Genomic DNA, 19,444 nt, shown 5'->3' with positions numbered 1-19,444 from the left:
CAGACCACCCACAAATCCACACAGACCCTGTGCTGGTTTTGTTCTCCCTGCTGTGAGCACAGGATTCAGACAGGCCTGGTTAGAAACCTGCCTTGTCTACTTTTCAGCTGTGTGGTTTGGACACAGACCTCTCTGTCTCAGAGCCTCCCTTGCCATTCCTAGTTCACGGAGTTCCTAAGACCAAATCAAAGTCATGAACAGATGTGCTATTATTTTCTTCACTTAGAACAGTGATCGTCAGCCCAGTACAATCCTGATCCCCAGCAGAGACGTTTTCAATTATTCAAACTTGGTGGTGGTGCCGACCTTTCTTAGATACAGAAAAGGGTATCCCTCGAATCTTATAGTACACAGGACAGCTTCCTTCAACAAAGAGTCACCCACCTAATGGCAACATCCTCTGCTGTGAGATGATTCTTTTTCGGATTCTATCTGATATTCTAGAAACACAATATAACAGGTGCAAACAAAGATCTGTCCGTTGAGGGACTAGTGATCAGTGCTACAGCTATGCCTGACAGCAGTGTGAGGACGGGAATGGTGCAGAAAGTGCAAAGAACACTCCTTGTTCAGAACAATCCAACACAAATAGCTCTGGATTGACCCTGTTCTTCATACACCTTTCCCACTGGAGTTCCAGTCAGATGTTAGTAACTTAAACAGCAAACTCGCTATCTCAAGAATTTTGGGTGATTTGGTTCAGGGTCTCTTCTGAGGTTGAACTCACACTGTCTACCCAGGTGGCAGCCTGTTACATGATTGTGTGCCTGGAGATATGTTTCTAAGCTCACAGGTGTGACTGTGGGCAGAAACTTCCAGTCTTACTATCTGGCTCTCTCTAGGGCTGATCCCCACATGCAGCTGGTTTTCCAAGGGCAAGCCCTTCAAGAAAACAAGACAGTATGGCCAAGATGGAAGCTTTGGGTCTTTTCTAAATTCATCTCTGAAGTGAGAGACTGTGCTTTCAGACCCACCTTGCCACCACTGTACAGGGAGGGGGGATGGGGAAGCCTCAAAGGTATGAATACCAAGAGATATCATTTCACCCCCAGACTGCCAGAGACCAATAAAGATTGGTAGACTTTGAATCAGTGTTTCCCTAATTCTAATTCTGAATAAATTTCAGACTGGTCTTGACCTACAAAAACCTTCACAAGAGGATGGTTGCTAACAAAAAGTGCTTCAGGTTGTTTTGATGACCAGGAATGTTTAGGGAATGTCCTAGATTACCCAAAAATGCCAGATGAGTATTGCTGAAATTTGATGTCCAAGACATAATTTTTTAATCTTTTTTTTTTTTTACTCAGTTTGTTATGGGTATGGGTATTTTGGCTGCATGTAAGTCTCTGTGCCACAGGGTACCCATGAATGAAAAACAGAAATAAAACAGAAAGGAAAAGATATGACTGTTCCTAGCTATGGTGAAGGAGAAAGTTTATTATAGGCATGTGGTAGAGCATAGCCAGAGGCAGACACATCTGGAAGTGTCCAGAGTGGTCATGACCCTGAACCATTCAGGGAGAGGTAGGAAGAGAAGGGAAAGAGGAAAACTAAGTACAGCAGCCAGGAGGCCAAAGGCACAAAAGGAGCAAAAGAGGACAGGTAACCAACATGTCTGAATTACATAGGAAAGAGCCTCTGGAGAAAGGACAGCCCAGCCCCTGGTCAGGGGAGTTCAGGGTAGAAGGCACCCTGTACCAAGTAGGGACTGAGGGATGCTGGGAGAACCTGGAGGCCAGGTCTGCTTTATATGTTAAATAGACACTTCTGCTGCTTGTTTGAAACTTAACAACCTTGTACCTGCAGAGGCCAGAAGAGGGCACTGGATTCCAGGGGACAGGAGTTACAAGCAGTAGTGAGCTGCCAGGTAGAGCCTGGGAATTGACAGTCCTCTGAAAGAGCAGTCAGTGTTCTTATTCACTGAGCCACCTCTCCAGCTATGAAATATAAAAACCATAAGCCTATCCTTCCCCAAGGCAGTGATGCTACAGCATCTTCCTTTGATGATAGCTTTGAAATCATCCCTTCTGGGATGCCTGAACTATACAGATAGCCTTGGTCCCCACCTGTTACTTAGTAATTTCCTTACCACTGGGCATTTAAGGGTTTGGAAGAGGATTTCTAATTATACATAGAACTAAAACAAACTTCTTTTTACAGAGAAATGTGTTTGGTTTTCTCCCCTTAGGATAGATGAGTAGAAGTGAAGTTTCTATTTCAGAAGTCAATTTCCATCTCTGTCCTTTTTTGTAAAATGTGTTATTGTGGAAAATTTGTAAAGAAAATAACATTATGAACCTGCTCAGACACCACTGGCCAGATTTCACCATATGAATTCATAACAGCCTTGGTTTGTTCTGCACCCTGACCCAGATTCCTAGGAAACAAGTCTGGCCCTTGGTCTCACATCATCTCATCTGAAAATACACCAGTCTGCCCCTTTGAAGGAAAATGTTCATTTTCTTTCAGAAGCACCAAACTTAACTTGCAAATCAAGTTGTTGGGTAGGTCACAGGTATATTTGATGGAGAACTACAAGGCCCTCCATCTGACATGACTTCCTCTCAGATGCTTATAACCCCTCCTGTGTACATCCACACACATTTGCACTGGAAACTCCGCATTCTCTGTGCCTTGGATCAAACATTTCACACAACTCTTGTGAATACATTATGTCCCTGACTGTGAGGCGGGATAGAAAGGCCAGGAAAATTTGGGGAACGTGGAAAGGAAGAGTAGTCCCTCACTCAGGCACCTGCTTGAAGTCTTTTAGAATAAGTGCAGCAAGACCACCAGCACTGTTGACATCTTTCAAGTCTCTTCTCCATTCCCAGCCATGCCCACAAATTTGTGATTTTCTAGGGTATCACTGTTACCAAACCTTTTTTTTTTTTCTGAGTCCTATCTGGAGTACATGTTACTGGGAAAACTGGAGTCCCCTGTCTTAGTTAATAAAAAGTTTAAGAAAAAGAAGTTGAAGAAGAAAAAGAGAGGGGGACGAGAATGAGGGTGAGTAGGACAAGAAAGAAGAAACAATCAACTTCAGGACAATTTTCTTATAGTTTATAAGAAAAACTCCAATGAAGGCAAGCTGTGTGTAAGTCTCAATCTCAATAGCTGCCTGGAAGATGGAAATGGGGAGAGGAAAAGAGAAAGCCATGCCATTTGAACTAAGCTAACATGAAGGTCAGCCACTGATGAACCATCCTGCCTCCATCTTGGGTTTGAAAGCTATTTTATAGCAAAAACAAACTAAGCTCATTTCTGTTTCTGATTAAATCTGTTTCTCACGTATTGGGCTATGCACCTCCTGTAACCTTAACTACAAATGGTTCTGTACTGCCTATTCCAGGAAAGGGCAACTATGCCCTTATTTGAAGTGGTTACTATGACGACCTGTTGTTGCAACACCCTTGTTATGACTACCTTGCTATGACCACATTACAATTACCTCTTTGCTTCAGGAGGTTATTATGACCAATTTGTTATGCTTATGCTCTGCTTTTGTGCCCCTGCCTATTTGCCTGCCAGACCCCACATTTAGAAATTTCCTACCTTGAGTTGTAAAAACCTTATTGTCTCCACATCCAATGCTGACCTTTAAAACTGCCTCCTTCAGGAAAGTCAGCCTATGTGTGTGAATTTTTTAAAGGTTTGCTTTAATTGCTTGCTTTAAATAATTTGGCCATGATTTGGGTCGGTGGTCTTTCTCCTCTTACCCAAGGGATTAAAACCACATGGTAGGAAGGAAGGAGAGCTTCAGAGACAATGATCAAATGCCCAAAACAGGCAAACATTGACCCTAGCCAGGATCCAAAAGAAAGAAAAGCAAAGAAAAGGAAAAAGAAAAAGGTAAGCTCTTTGTGAGTCAGAAGGATGGGCAGACCCAAAACAACCTCATAGTGGTTCCTCGGTGACTATAACAGAGAATGTCATTTGGGGAAGAAGTCATCCCATGAAAAGGATTAGTATTTTCCCCCATCTCTTTAGGATAGCTTGAGGTGAAAACTGCCTTCCTGAGATGTGGTCTCTTAGCCAGTGATTGGCTGGTTCTGTTGAAATATTAGGTCTCCATCCAGTCCAGAGATCTATCCTCTCCAACAGAAGAAAATAGATTTTCCTTAATGTGCCTTTAATGCTATATCACAAGAACCCCATCTACAAGCAAATGATGTGTTCTAAACCCCTGTACAACTCTCATGAATTTTTTTCTTTATCAGATAGTAATTCCATCTTAGGCATCTCTGGAGCCACCTCACACACCTTTCTTATCAAAAGAGAGAAAGAAGGAAAAGGGTTTCTTGGCAACATTTTGAGATATAAACAGAGAGCTACCCAAAAGATATTCAGGGCTGATGCCAAGACAGCAAATTAATTAATCTCTCTTGGATCAGCCTGTACAAACATCTGACTAAGTCTCACTTTGTGCTACTTTCCCTAAGAAAGTGTTCTTCGGTGAGTCCTACTCTCTGCTGAACACCACTTTTTCTCTTAACTTCCACATTTGAGTCTACATTAAAATATGTTTAGAGAGCTGGAGAGGTGGCTTGGCAGTTAAAAAGACTTGGTTCCCATCCCAGCACCCATTTGAAGATTAACTACTCTCTGTAGCTCTAGCTTCAGGAGATCTGATGCCACCTCTTGCCTCTTCAGGTACTGCACACACGAGGTTCACTGACATATATGCAGGCAAAACACCTACGTAAATAAAATACAAATAGATCTTAAAATACCTTTAATAAAATTCCAAAATCAAAGACTGGAATGGAGGCTCAGCAGTTAAAAGATCTTACAAAGGTCCTGAGTGATATTTCTAGAACCTATGTAAGGGTGCTCATAGATACCTGTAACTCTACCTCCAGGACACCAGACACTCTCCTCCTCTGAGGGTACCTTGGTACAACAGAATTCCTGTGAGATTGCAGATGACCTTCATCAGCCATTATTGGCCATTGCAGAAGGAAATTTTGCAGAGATAACCTGTCTCCTCAAATAATGTGTCTTGCTTGAAGCAGATAATTTGAGGAAAGAGAGAGTAGGAAATTGTGTGTAAGCCCCCTATGGCTGTAACAATTTCCTCATTCCCAACCCCCTCACTCCACCCCTGTAAAAGACTGAAGCCAGGTTTTTTTCCCTGGTAGACCGCTCAATTTCCTGCTAGAGAGGCTGCCTTCGCCGTGCATGCTAATAAACCCAGGCCCATTGGTTGAAGGTCAGACTCTGGTCTCTTTTTGTCTTCTGTCTTCTTACACTGCCTCAGAAATTTTACAGTGTGGGCACATATAAAATTAAAAACAATAAAAATAAGTCTTAAAGGTTTTATATAAAAGTTTTAAATAACAGTTTTATTACAAAACAACTAATTATGAAATTCTTTTCAGTGTCAAAGCCACGAACCCCAGGGAATTATTTTTCTATCCGTGTAATAGAATGTTGTGAGCAAGGCAATTTATAAAGGAAGGGTTTCTTCGGATTTTTGTTCAGGGAGTAAGGAGTTCATCACAATGGGGAAGGAGCAAGAATGCAGCTAGAATAGCAAGCAGACAGCTCACGTCCTGAAGCACTAACACAAAGCTGAGAGCAAACTAGAAATGGCATCTTACAAGTCTCCAAGCCCATGTCCAGTGACATACATCCTCCAACAAGGCCACACCCCCATGAGCCTCCCCAAACAGCATCACCAGCTGGGGACCAAAGATTCAAATGCCTGAAACTATGGAGGATGTTGAATTCAATCTACCACACCCAGTTTAGCCAGAATCACAGAAGTTAGTAAGGGTAGTAGTGTCTCTGCCCTCTCACCACTGAGAACTGTGTGTATTCTGGAAAATGCCAAGGACACCTCAAACTCATTCTCTCTCTTGACTGACCTGGAACTCACTACATAGCCCCTGCTTTAAACCCACAGCAATCCTCCTGTCTCAGCTTCCCTAGTGCTAGGCTTACAAGCATGAGTTACCATACCCAAAGCTAACTTCTAATCACTACGTGCCTGTTTCCCCTTCTCTAAACTACTTCATCTCATAGTCCAAACACAACCGAAGCAGGTTGTTTCCTGTTTGTTATTGACAAGGGTTTGGTGACTAGACTGTGATTGGTGGCTTCCCAGGACCTAGCCTCCAGATTTTGATTTGCTCCTCTTTTTCTGTTTCAACTATTCTTGGTCACCACCAAGCATCCCGAAAGACAAATCCATAAATTAGGATGAAGGGTAGAAGGGATGGAGGTAGGGGGCCTTATGCGTTAGGACTAAAAGTAACTTGGGGGAAGGAAAGGGTTTTTTTATATTCAGTATTTCATTGAGAGAAGCCAAAGCAGGAACTCAAGGCAGGGGTCTGAAGAAGAAGAAACTGCAAGGAGGTCTGATCTCCATAGCTTGCTCTGCTTGCTTTCTTATAGAACCCAGGACCACCTGCCCTGGGGTGACACAGCTGTCAATGGGCTGGACCCTCCCACACTAATCATTAATGAAAATGCCCTCAACAGACAGACATGCCCACAAGCCAACTTGAGGCTGGTCCTCAACTGATAGTCCCTCTTCCTTCCAGGTGACTCTGGTTTGTGTCATGTTGACAAAAGTAACGAGCACAGGGTGAATGTTCTACCCTGCCTGGTGGGGTAAGAGAATTTAGGAGAGTCAAACACAGACATTCAGAGAAAGCACTTATTGAAACACAATACAAAAGAGATGGCAGGCGTGCTTCTGGAAAGATCCTTCGTCAGGAGAGTTGAAAGTGATTGGGTTGTATCAGGTGTGCACCTGTGCAGAGTTCATTCCTGGATGGTTAGACAGACATCTCACTCTGGCTGGGGAACAATTTTCTCAGTACGTTGTGTTTTCATGGGGTCGATTTCCTTGTTTGAGACAAAACCAATCTTTTTCTAGGGTGATCACTGTTCTAAAACTGCAGCCACAGTAAGGAGCCAGTTTCACCCAGGGGAAGCTCCGGGGCCGGGCATAGGGCTGTACACCTACACAGTGTGCGGGTTCGGGTTCGGGTGCGGGTGCGGGTGCGGGTGCGGGTGCGGGTGCGGGTGCGGGTGCGGGTGCGGGTGCGGGTGCGGGTGCGGGTGTGTGTGTTTTTCCCTCCCCCACCTCCACAACCCCTCCCCCTCTCCCTCTGTCCCACCCTCCCCTTCGCCTTCCCTCACTTGAATACAGAGCAAACTCAGTCTTTCTGGCAAGAAGGCCTGGACAGGTGATTTAACTTCATACCCTACCCCGCCCTCACTCCTTTGCCTTCTGCATAAAGCTGCTTTTGTGTCACAAAAACCTCCAAGGTCGAGCTGAGTCATATCCCTTAATTGTTTCCAGAAGGAAGCTTTTCAGAAGATTAGTCATCTCCTCCGGAGAAACCCACCCTGGATTTCCACTGGGCTTCAGCTTTGTGGAACTAGCGCCATATTCCTCACTGAGTCTCTTGGTTCAATGCAAGAGGAGGCTGCTGAGCATTAATGCCTTTGAAGAAACTGGCTAGAAACCCAGATACAGTTGCCTAAGAAACAGGGCTGTGGTGGGCGCCATCTTGGGAAGGGCGGTTGCACGCCTACACCTGAAACGGTTCCTGCCGTGTTCCCACCGGTGTTTACAGATGCCCCGTGGGATCCTAAAAGTGCCCACACATCCCATATGACCCATGAGGAAAACAATGTCCTATGTGTAGATATGTACTTATGTCTTCACACTCCTGAACTCTCAAGTTCTGAAGGAAGTATAAATTACAGTAAAAATCCCACGTTCTATTAGCATAAATACATCTGGGAAATTGAGACCAGCTATCTTTTACCTAAAAAGTATCTCAAACAAAACAAAACAACAAAAACAATGATTTTCTTTAAAAGTATTCCCAGCAAGTGCTTGAAGTAAAGCAATAAATAGACAGGGCTGGAGACTTACATCCTCAGTGGTATAGCTCTTGCCTGTACTCGGAGCCTTGGGTTGGATCCCCAGCACAGCATAAAGAAGTAAATGAGTCGACTGAATTGACCACAGTCAGGACAGTACCTGTGCTTTTCAGCGGAGACTCTTATTGCCCTCATTCTGCATCACTTGGGGTCATTCACCTTTGCCAAGCTCTCCGAATGACATTTTCTCCCAAGTTTTAACCAGAAATGGCATTGTACAGAGTATACAAGTTCCTTAAGCAACACAACAGGCTTTATTTCCCTTTTAAATTTTGGATTTGTCATGATCTAGTGCTTTTGTACATTCATAGCAAATGCCACAGACTTAATCTCTCTTTCTCCCCAGTGTGTGTGTGTGTGTACCTAAACATAGCAGAGGAAAAAGAGTGCAGAGACCACAGGCTGTGTAGCAGACTGTTTGCACAGGCTGGCAGCAGACTGCAGGCTGCATCAGAGGACCAGTTTCAATAGAAATGGCATCCACGGCCACATGGATGACAGTGAAGAACATTGCTTAAGGCACATAAATTAGGCCAAATCCTTGACCTTCCAAGGGTTCTGTAAGTAGCTATTCCTAACCTATCTCTAAGTAGGGAAACTGAGAGGGACTTTCCCAAGGACTCTGTGATGTGGGTTGTGACCCCACAAAATTCCTATGTTAAGAACAGGTGAACTAGCTTAATGGGTAAAGGTGATTGCTGCCAAGGCTGACAACCTGAGTTTAAACCGTGGGCCCCACTAATTTGTTCTCTAACCTCTACATGCCTCCGATACAAAATTAATTAATTGATTTTGAAAATTTATGTATTGAAGTCCAGCTCTCTTGTACCTCAGAATGTGAATTTATTTGGAAAGAGGACCGACACAGATGTGATCCATAAGATGAAGGCATACTGACTAGCAGGTCAGCATACGCCCAGGAGGCAGGCCATGTAAAGCAGATTGGGTGATTTTTCTACAAGCCAAGGAACACCAAAGATTACCAGCAAACCACAAACAGCCAGGAGCTGCACCTGGAACAAATGCCTTCACAGCCCCAATGATGCTCTCTCCTAGACCCCAGCCCTCACAGCCATAAATCTGTACGTTTTGGTGTTTAAGTAACCTGGTTTGTGGCACTTGGATGTGGCAGTACAGTGGAATAAATGTAGCTTTCCAGAGGGTTCCTTGAAAAGCCAGGATCCAGATCTTGTGACTTTTGATACAGTGTGATCTCCAGATAGACCAGCTACTGAAATTTCAATCACTTGTGTCTTGATAGTCCAGGTTATCCTTCTGGAAGAGATGACTTCCATCACATGTGTCTTGATAATCCAGGCTCACCTCCTGGAAGAGATGATTTCCATATTTTTCTTAAAGATCACCAGCATGTGATATGGGAAGGAGAATGAGGAGTGAGGTGTACACAGATTTTTCCAAGCAATCTGGATGGGCCGACAGACCTATACAAGGAAATCCTGGACTAAAGCTGTCTGTTTCCTGATTTAACTTACAAACATTCCTATAATGGGTGGTAAATATGCAAGAGATAAAATCTGTATTCAATAGAGAATCATTTAAGATTACTCTGAATTTAGGCAATAATTAAAGATTTTTGTTTTTGCTTGCTGGCAGGGGGAGAATGGGGGTGGGAAAGCAAGAAGTTCAGCTAATTGTAACAAGTAGACCAGACCTGTAAGTGAGCCTCTCTGCCCTGAGGCTACCCACTACATGAATTACCCAAAGCGTGATCAGTCTGTGTACCCAGAAAGTATGAGACAAAAAACTCCAGTCAAAAAAATTAAAAAGCAGATACTCAGAAATTAGACAAGGGACAAGCAAAAGTGTACAATTTGGGTTCAGCTGACCTTTGGAATCACCGAATACAAGTGAGTCTGGCTTTTTTGACTCCTTTCAGATATCTGAAGAACGACATTTGGAAGTCCTCCCTCCCAATGCTTAAGAAGCAGAGACAAAAACATGAATCAGCTGGCTACAAAATGTGGTTCATTATTTGCTGCAGTCTCCAGGGCTTTTATCTGGAGACTCTACATCTGTTAGAGATCACCCCCAGCCCTCCAGCATGTCAAATAGGCCTGCCAGCCCCCTGATGACAGCATGCATAATCTAATTGCAGGCTGCCCTCTTTGATGACTGAACAAATGCTGCCTTTTCCATCTCTGGAGTAATTTGGAGTTGCACAAACGCTGTGGTCCTGATGTAGCAGCTGAGAATGGTTCTCAGATGATCGCTCTGCAAAGCAACATCATTACAGTACTAACGTTTGCTCCAGGATTACTATAATTGTGCATGAAGTGAACAGTGCTGACTCAGAGTGGCACCGATTTGTAAACGACATCGTGTATACAAAGCCAGGATTACACACAACTGATTCCCCACCATCCTGTGTTCAATATTCTATCATCCAATTGTTCTACTGTCTGTACTCTACAAAATTGAAAAGAAAAGTGATTCTTCAATGTCTTGGTTAAGATGGGAGTTACATTAGATAGATGATGACGATAAGAGAATGATGATGATGATACTGTTGCTGTTCTGGATGATAATGACGCTAATGCTGCTGATATAGATGTTTGTGACAGTGATGCTGTTGATGCTGCTGGTGATGATGGTGATGATGCTAATAATGATGGTGATGGTAGTACTGCTTGCTGCTGCTGGTGCTGATGGTATGGAGATGCTGATGATATTGGAAATACTGATGATGATGGTGATGATGATACTGATGGTGCTGCTACTGTGATTACGGTGATGATACTAATGATGTGGTGGTGGTGATACTGCTGCTGAAGCTGCTGCTGCTGCTAGCACTGCTGCTGATGGTGATGATGCTGTAAATGACATTGTTGCTAATGGTGCTGATGGTGGTGGTGATGAGGATGTTTGAGTCTTTTGGCTCTCTGCTTTTTCTTTGTCATACTTGGAACACAATGCATCTTCATAAGAATAGGGAACATCCAAGATTCCTCTCTAAAACTGTGCTGTTTCTGTAGTTTTCTTTTATGAAGCTAGCTACAGTGCCAGTGCTATGGGGTCCAAGGAGCTTGCTCTGTTATTCTAAGCCAGGTCCACATCTTTTGCTCTACTTGCAAGGAAGGAGCCCAGTGTGCCCTCCTTCTCCAAGGTCCACTGATTTCTTTTCTCCTAAATCTCTTCTTCCTTCTGTATCTTCTCTGCAGTCTAAATTCTGAAGCTTTTGAAACAGAAAATTCTGGAAGACTTATGTAGACCAAGGCAATGGGACAATGGGGTCTGCCAAATTAGTAATTTGGTGATTAGCAAGTAAATAGAGGGAGCTGAAGAGATGGCTCAGTGGTTGGAGCAGTTTGCTCTATGAAAGGAGCTCCATTCTTAGCAGGCACATCAGGTGCTTCATGACAGACAGCCTTAACACCTTCAACATCTAGGGCATCTAATGCCTCCTTCTGACTGCTGTGGCCACTGCAATCATGTGCATTCTTTCTCTTTCTCTCTCTCTCTCTCTCTCTCTCTCTCTCTCTCTCTCTCTCTCTCTCTCTCTGTCTTTCTATCTCTCTGTCTCTCTTTGTCTCTGTTTCTCTGCTTTTCTGCCTCTCTCTGTCTCTCTGTGTCCCTATCTGTCTCTCTGTCTTTCTATATATGTCTCTCTTTCTCTGTTTCTGTTTTCTGTATATCACTCTCTCTGTGTATGTCTCTCTCGCGCGCACACACACACAAAATAATAAATATAAATCTATTTTTAAGAAGGAAATTTGAAAATGCAAATTTGCCTCCTAAAATTAAAATTTCACAATACATACTTGTCACAAAGGCAAACCTACCTAACAGAGCCTGAAACAAAAACCAGGAACACTAACCCTGTCTTTCTTTAACCAAGTGACATACTTTTCAGGCTGTGTTTTTGTACATTGTAACTTATTTTAATATTACATTAAGGTTTTCTTGTTTGGCTGGTTGTTTTGTCTGTTTTCTTTTTGTGATATATAAATCCAGGACCCCATATGTGCTAGGTAAGTGCTTTTCCACTGACCTACCTCTTCAGCATTAAGTTCTGACTGACAGAGCTTAAACTTGTTACATAGCACAGGCAGGCCCTGAACTTGCAGTCCTCCTACCAATCTCCTAAGTATCTGGGATAATATCCCCGACTCAACACTTTTTTATTATAAAAGTTGTTCCTTATGATTCTCACCCTGGTGTTCTGGCTGACAGTTACCAGTGTTAAAAAAAAAAAAAAAAATGCCATGGTTACCTTCTCAATGAAAGCAAAGAATGTTTAAGCCATTGTGTCAAAGCCACTTGAGCCCTGGGTCAAAATCCAGAGGTGAGCTGGCTCACTTCCTAGCTAAGAGACCTTAGACATTTGTTTACTGTCTTTGATTCTAAATGTTATAGTTTGCAAAACAGAAATAACAATGGCACCTTCAGCACAGCCCCTCCTTTATTGAGAATGCAATTCTCCAGCAAGATGGAGAGCCTTTTCTGTAGCTTCTACACAAGGGCATGTCCCAGCTGTCCCTGGCTTCCTTGTATTAAATGCAGGTGTCATGGACAATCTGGAAAACCTTACTAGACTTTCAAATTTGGGGATGAGAACCAATCTAAAAAAGAAGTGAGTTAAATACAAGCAGAGCGAATTCTGAGATGATGAAAAGGAGGAGGAGGAAGAAGAAGAAGAGGAAAAGAAAAAGAGGAGGAAGAGGAGGAGGAGGGGGAGGGGGAAGAGGAAGAGGAGGATGTTGACAGCTACTTCAATGGCAACAGTGTGATTAATGACTGCGGTGATAGTATTCAAGTCTTCTTCTCCTTTGATTTTTCTTTGCCATGCATGGGCACATGTATATGCTCTCATACCAGATTCCTAGTGCTTAATTTTGAGCCTCAAGGAGAAAGCTGGAAGACTCACTATTCTTTTACATTTGCGAATAAGAAATATGGGTAAAAGATAAATGAGTTAAACACAAGAACAAATTCTGAGGTGACCACAAGCATACAAAGTCAAGACTGGTATCCAAGAGACATGTTTGATGTCCAGACCAGTGAGGAACCGCTTGCTGGGTGACTGTAGGATTTTGGAAACAGAGATGGAGCAAGGAAGCAAGACGCTGATCAAAGCCACTCTTCGCACTGCCACTGTCCCACCTCTGTTTGTGTGCTGCATCGCATTTACAAAATACTCACATCGGCTTGGCAAATAATACAGTCTTCCCAGGAACCAGGGTGACTTATTTCTGTGTATGTGCACTTGTGGGTACATGTGCCTGTGGAGGCCAGAAGTTAACACCAGATGCCTTCCTCTATTCCTTCCACCGTGGTTTTTTGTTTTTGTTTTGTTGTTCTGTTGTTTTTTGGGGTTGTTAGTTTGTTTGTTTGAGATAGGGTCTCCCACTGTACCTGGAGCTCATCCAGTAAGCTAGGCTGACTGGCCAGCAACTGCTAGAGACACTGCCTCAAAAAAGAAAGAAAACAGTGAAACCTGATCCACGATGCTCTACTCTTCCCATCCAATAATACACACACACACACATAAACATACACACATACATACACACACATAAACATACACATATACACATACACACACATAAACATACACATACACACACATAAACATACACACATACATACACACACATAAACATACACATACACACATACACACACATAAACATACACATACACACATACACACACATAAACATACACATACATACATACACACACACATAAACATACATACACACATACACACACATACACACACATACACACACACATACACACACACATACGCACACATACACACACACATACACACATACACACACATACACACACATACACACATACACACATCACACACATAAACATACATACACACACATATACATACACATAAACATACATATACACACACATACACACACATGCACACATGCACACATACACATACACACATACACACACATACACACATACATACACACATACACACACATCACACATACACACACATACATACATACACACACACACATACACATATACACATACACACATACACACACATACACACATACACATATACACACATACACACACACATTCACACACACACACACACACACACACAGATGCTTCAGGATGATGCCCCTCACCCTCCACTAAGCCTTCCCTGAAAACCATCAGAACATTACAAAACTTACACAAACTCAAATATATCTTTATTCTTGACCACAACTTTATTTCCACAAGAAGACATATTTGCAGAAGTGATAGCACGACACAGCTGAGTAGGACGCGCAAGAACGTACAGGAGATGGTAGAATGGATCAACAGGTGATAGGGGAAGGTTGAACAGAGCAGAACCAGCAGGTAAATTGAGGCCCTTGAGGAGATACGCCAAGGTTAAGGAACAAACATGGGAGAAGTTGTTATGGGGGGCTTCCCATGGGACAAGATCATGGCTGCCTGTAGAAGCAGCACCTTAGAACCCCTCCCTCTGCCAAGAGTATCAAACTGTCAGGGGGAAGGTTCATTACTGGGTCCCCAAGAGCAAAGCACAAATGCACTTCTCACAGCAAAAGCACAGACACATAAGCAAGAGCAGAGGAGTCAGGGATCAGGGGGTTATTTTTAGCCCAAGACACAGTGCCAGCTCAGACTTCTGGATCTTTCCATCCTTGTTCACATCGCAATGGCGAAGCAGAATCTCCCGGAACTTATCCAGATCCACACCGCTGATGCTGGGCTGAGGATAAGAGGACATTGTCATTCAGAAGGCCAGTGGCAGTCCCAGACTACAGTGCCCTACCTGAGGATGGGCCATGAGGGGCCAGGGATAGCTACTGCCTCCTCGATTTCTCAGCTTACTCCTTCAGGCAAAGTAAGCAAATAAACATTTTTAAAGTCTTATCTCATTGCTTCCCACTGTTGTTGGAGAGAGCCTGCCTTATTAGCAATTGGACTGAAGACATTATCCTGATGGGGGAAGATGTTTTATCATTGTCCCTGGATCCTCATGGCCCATCTTCAGGATGTTTAGCACCTTTAGGTTAACAAGGGTTCATACAAAAATAAAAATCCAATTTCCATGTTATAGATCAATGTAGTTGTGGTGCTTTGAGTATGCCTAGCCCAGGGAGTGGCACTATTTGGAGGTGTGGCCTTGTTGGAGTATGTGTGTCACTGTGGACGTGGGCTTTAATATACTCATCCTAGCTCTCTGGAAGCCAGTCTCCTCTGCACCACGCCTGCCTGGGTGCTGCCATGTTCCTGCTTTAATAATGGACTGAACCTCTCAATCTGTAAGCCAGCCCCAATTAAGTGCTGTCCTTATAAGAGTTGCCTTGGTCATGGTGTCTGTTCACAGCAATAAAACCCTAACTAAGGCAGAAGTAACTGAGGATTTATTTGAGGCATGCTTCCAGACTGAGGAGGGACAGTGATACCTGCACTGTTCATTTCAGTGCCAGAGTGACTCCCTCAAACACTTCATCTCATCCCCACAATCCCCAGGAGGGAAATAGTGACAGCCTTTGCCCAGGCTAAGAAAGGAAAACTCAGCCTTCTTCCAGGGAAGAGTGCTGACTATACCAGGTCTCCTGATTGATGGAGCCCTGTGTCAACCACCTCACACAGTTCTAGCGAAAACTGGGGAAGGGGATGAGTCTAAACTGCAAAGCTGATGTCCAAAGAATTTGTGAATCTGATTTCCATTCTTCTTAATTACTTGAGTAGTTTTAAGAATAAAACAGGCAGCTTCCCTCCAAAGACTTCTGAGCCCCTGGGAAACGCCCCCACCCCCACCCCAGCTATGCCCATGCTTTCTTTACTCCCAAAGAAACCTCTAAAAAATAATAATAATAAAACAAAACAGAAAACAAACAAACAACAAAAGCAAAACACTTCTGTAGGGGATAAAGCCTTCCATTCCCAAACTAGAAAGTCACAACCAGCTGAGCTAATCTACACTCCATCTGGGAGAACGCCTGACTGGTGCAGCATGTGTTCCTGATTGTAGCCTTAAACAGAGGAAAGAAGCAAGCAGCAAAAATTGAAGGAACAGCAGGCTGGGCGAGGGTTGGAGGGGGAGGGGCTGGGAACCTCTCACATCTCTGTCGGAAGCACTGTGAATCATCAGACTACAAGAGAGAGATGAAATGCATTATTACCAGGTTCCTTTCATTGTGCTCAAACATTACTGTTTCCTGGGTCTTAGGATAGGAAGGTGTGTGTTGTAGCTCAAAGAAGTGAGGCTTAGACGTCTACACAAGCTGCAAAACAAGTGCCATAAAGAACTTGCCTGTTGTACATATATGCACAGTGGGGATGTCTAATAACTTTAGACGCTATAGCTTTTCTCCAATAATTGATACCAAGCTCCAATACCCTTATGGCAAACTTTATGCTTACAGAAGACTGGAGTGGTAGATGTTCACACCTAAATATAAATTATTTACCTGGGAATTATTTGCCTCGGTCTGTACTTCATTCAAATTACTCTAACCTTTTGTTTGCAAGTGAAGAATAACATATATTATTTTCAGAATAATTATTTCTTTCAAGTAAGTGAGAAATATTTGAAGTATTTGGATGGTGCGAAATAAGGAGGGAGGGAGGGTGTAAGAGGAATTCCACTGCCTATCTAAGTTGTCTTTCACTCTAGGCATCTCACCGTGAGTTAGGAAAGCTGGATACAACTCTTTAAAAGATCTCTGGATCACTGAAGGCAAAGCACAGAAGCCATGGGGCCTCTGTCTTTAGGACTGTCTTAACAGCAAGGCAGTAACACATGTGTCACTTAGATTTCTGCTTTAGGGCTCTATAAACATCAACTCAAATCTTCAGAACCAACATAGGTGTTGGATCCAGTTTCATACTTAATTATACATGAGTAAAGTACAACCCAGAGAGACTGTCTAACCTACCCACTGTGATGCAGGTGTCTTTGAGTCAGAGTCAGAACACCGATTCAAGCAGGCAGCCAGGATCATCATATAAGCAGCTTTCATTTTAAATGTAGACCCTTTCTGTCTTCTGCCTCAAAGGATCACCTGAGACCAGCCCCAGGACAACTGATTGAAAACTAACGATCTGCCTCTCATGAGCCTTGGGAGTTGGGGTATTTTGAGACTGACGCTCTGACCCCCATGCACACCCATAGCAGGTGCTTGGTCCTGTCTGTGGATTTATGTATGAGTTACCCTATCCTTCAATGTCATCTTTAGGCTTTTATCCCACCCCACCCCTTTTGCATTCCAGCTCCCTGAAAAAGTGAAATCCAGTGTCTAGCCCATCAGCCAGCATGCCCAAGTCTCTGTGCTAGGTATCCTGGTTCACAGACCCTACACATACATGTTCTGAACACCATAGGCCTGAACTATATATGGAACTCAAGGGCAGCCTAGACAACTTAGTGAGACTCTGTTTCAAACTATGAATAAAAACAGGCTTGGACTTCAGCTCAGTGGCAAAGTGCTTGCCTAGAACATGTGAACTCCAGCTTTCAATTCCCAACATAGCAAGCAAAATAAAGGACAAGCAGGAGAAGAAGCTGAAGTCTGTAGATGCTAACTGATACCCGTGATCACCTTGCCAGCCAGTGGTGAGCCTGGGCCTAGAATACTAGGCAGACAGCCTAGGGCTAGAATTATTAGCCTCTATTCTCCTTGGCTTCTTAAATTTTGCTTTATTTTATTTTTGATAATACTAACAACCTTTAAGGATTTAATTAATTTTATTTGTGTGTATATATGTGTGAGTGTGTGTGTACGTGTTTGTGTTTTTGTGTATGTGTGGTATGTGTGTATGTACATATGCACAGTGCCCAAGGAGGACAGAGAGAGTATCAGATCCCCTGGAGATGGAGTTACAGGTGATAGGGTGGTTATGAGCCACCCAGTGTGGGTGCTGGGGGCCATATGCTGGTCCTCTCCAAGAACAAAAAGTGTTCCTAATTGCTGCGCTGTGTCTCCAGCTTTTAAACATTTTTATATGCAGAAATAATTTAAAATCATAAAAGGAAGCAAAAGCTTTAATATTATGGTGAGTCAGTTGCCCTTGGACATAGCCATCCTGTCTTCGAGCTCTCTTGCATGCCTTCGGCACACTAGCATTTCAGACAAGATTCTACTGTATGACATGGTCATCCATTGAGTGAAGATTCCTTTTGGAAACTCACTCCTATGTTTTTATATTTTTCCAGCTCGGCAATGCACTCGAATGATGACAGCCAATATGTTCTAAAACAGTAACAAAGACAGTTACTTTAGGGAGTCATATTGTCTTCAGGGACTATGGTAGCTGTCTACAGCATCCCTAGTTACTACCCATCTTTGGGAGGCAGGTCTCACTGGATACCTCTTGTGGGTGATTGGTCAAGTTTGAGACAAACTTGTCCACAGACATCAAGTCATAAATAGCTAATCCCAAATAAGACAATAATGCACTGTCAAATCACTGTGATGATCTGAACACGCTTGGCCCATGGGGAGTGACACTATTAGGAGGTGGCTTATTTGGAGTAGGTATGGCCTTGGAGGAAGTTCATCACTGTGGGTGTAAGCTTTGAGGGCCTATGTTCAAGCTCCACCAAGTGTGTAAGAAAGATTCCTCCTCACTGCCTATGGAAAACAATTCCCTTCTGGCTGCCTTGGGATGAAGATATAGAACTCTTAGATCCTCTAGCACCTTGCCTGCCTGAATACTACCATGCTTCCCACCACTATGATAATGGACTGAACCTCTGAAACTGTAAGCTAACCCCAACTAAATGTCCTTTATAAGAGTTGCCTTGGTCATGGTGTCTCTTCACAACAATAAAGCACTAACTAAGCCACAGAGTGTCTGGAGAGCACGTTCTAAGTTCTGCAGAGGAGAGGATTTCAGAATAGCTCTAACTTATGATATGATGCTCATCCCTGTGTGGAGACCATGGGAGGAATATCAGAGCAAGCCCCTTGCCTGATTATGGAAGCCCTAAGCCTACACTCAGTCAGTACCCTGGTTCTGAGGAAACTAGGCAATAAGCCATTGCATTGAGCCCATCAAAGCAAACTAAAGCTCAAATTGGAACAATCCACCTGCCATGAAACTTTAATATCCCAGAGATGACTTCTTTGTTTCTATTACTTAAGCTATAGAAGAGGTAGTAGACAAAATGGGATAGTCCTTTAACTATCATTTCAAAAGGAAAACACCACACAAATAAATCTGTTATTTATTCTGATGGGGAAATGCCTGTGGTATTTCAGCAGGAGCCAGAAGACAAGGTGGGGGGAACAGGTAGAGCCACGGAGCAAAGGGGAAAGCAGTTGAAGGATCACTGAGAAGAGGACGATAAATCGGGAGCCCCAGAAGATGTGCCAGTGATCCTGAATAGATTTGAGACAGAACTGTGCCTGTGTCTGCTCAGTCACAGAATGCCAACTTCCTGAAGCTCTGTGCAAAAAAAAATAGTAACTGGGCTTTTTCCTGATGCAAGGTTTCCTAGTCTTAATCATATATGCAAATTATTCTGAGATTTAACATAATTAAGAACTGTTACTCTAATTGTTGC

General features: G+C 43.3%; 1 protein-coding gene across 1 annotated transcript in view; it reads right to left on the bottom strand.

The window, feature by feature from the left end:
- Positions 1-14,103: 14,103 nt before the first annotated feature.
- Scgn (secretagogin, EF-hand calcium binding protein) overlaps positions 14,104-19,444 on the bottom strand; it is a 36,601-nt gene continuing 31,260 nt past the window's right edge. The window contains exon 11 of the mRNA XM_034511158.2: positions 14,104-14,635. Coding sequence (XP_034367049.1) covers positions 14,507-14,635 — 129 coding nt within the window. The 3' untranslated portion in view covers positions 14,104-14,506. The remainder of the gene's footprint in view (positions 14,636-19,444) is intronic.

The sequence above is a fragment of the Arvicanthis niloticus genome, chromosome 8, assembly GCF_011762505.2.
Source record: "Arvicanthis niloticus isolate mArvNil1 chromosome 8, mArvNil1.pat.X, whole genome shotgun sequence".
Taxonomy (NCBI): Eukaryota; Metazoa; Chordata; class Mammalia; order Rodentia; family Muridae; genus Arvicanthis; species Arvicanthis niloticus.
This window is presented reverse-complemented; position numbering and strand designations above follow the sequence as displayed.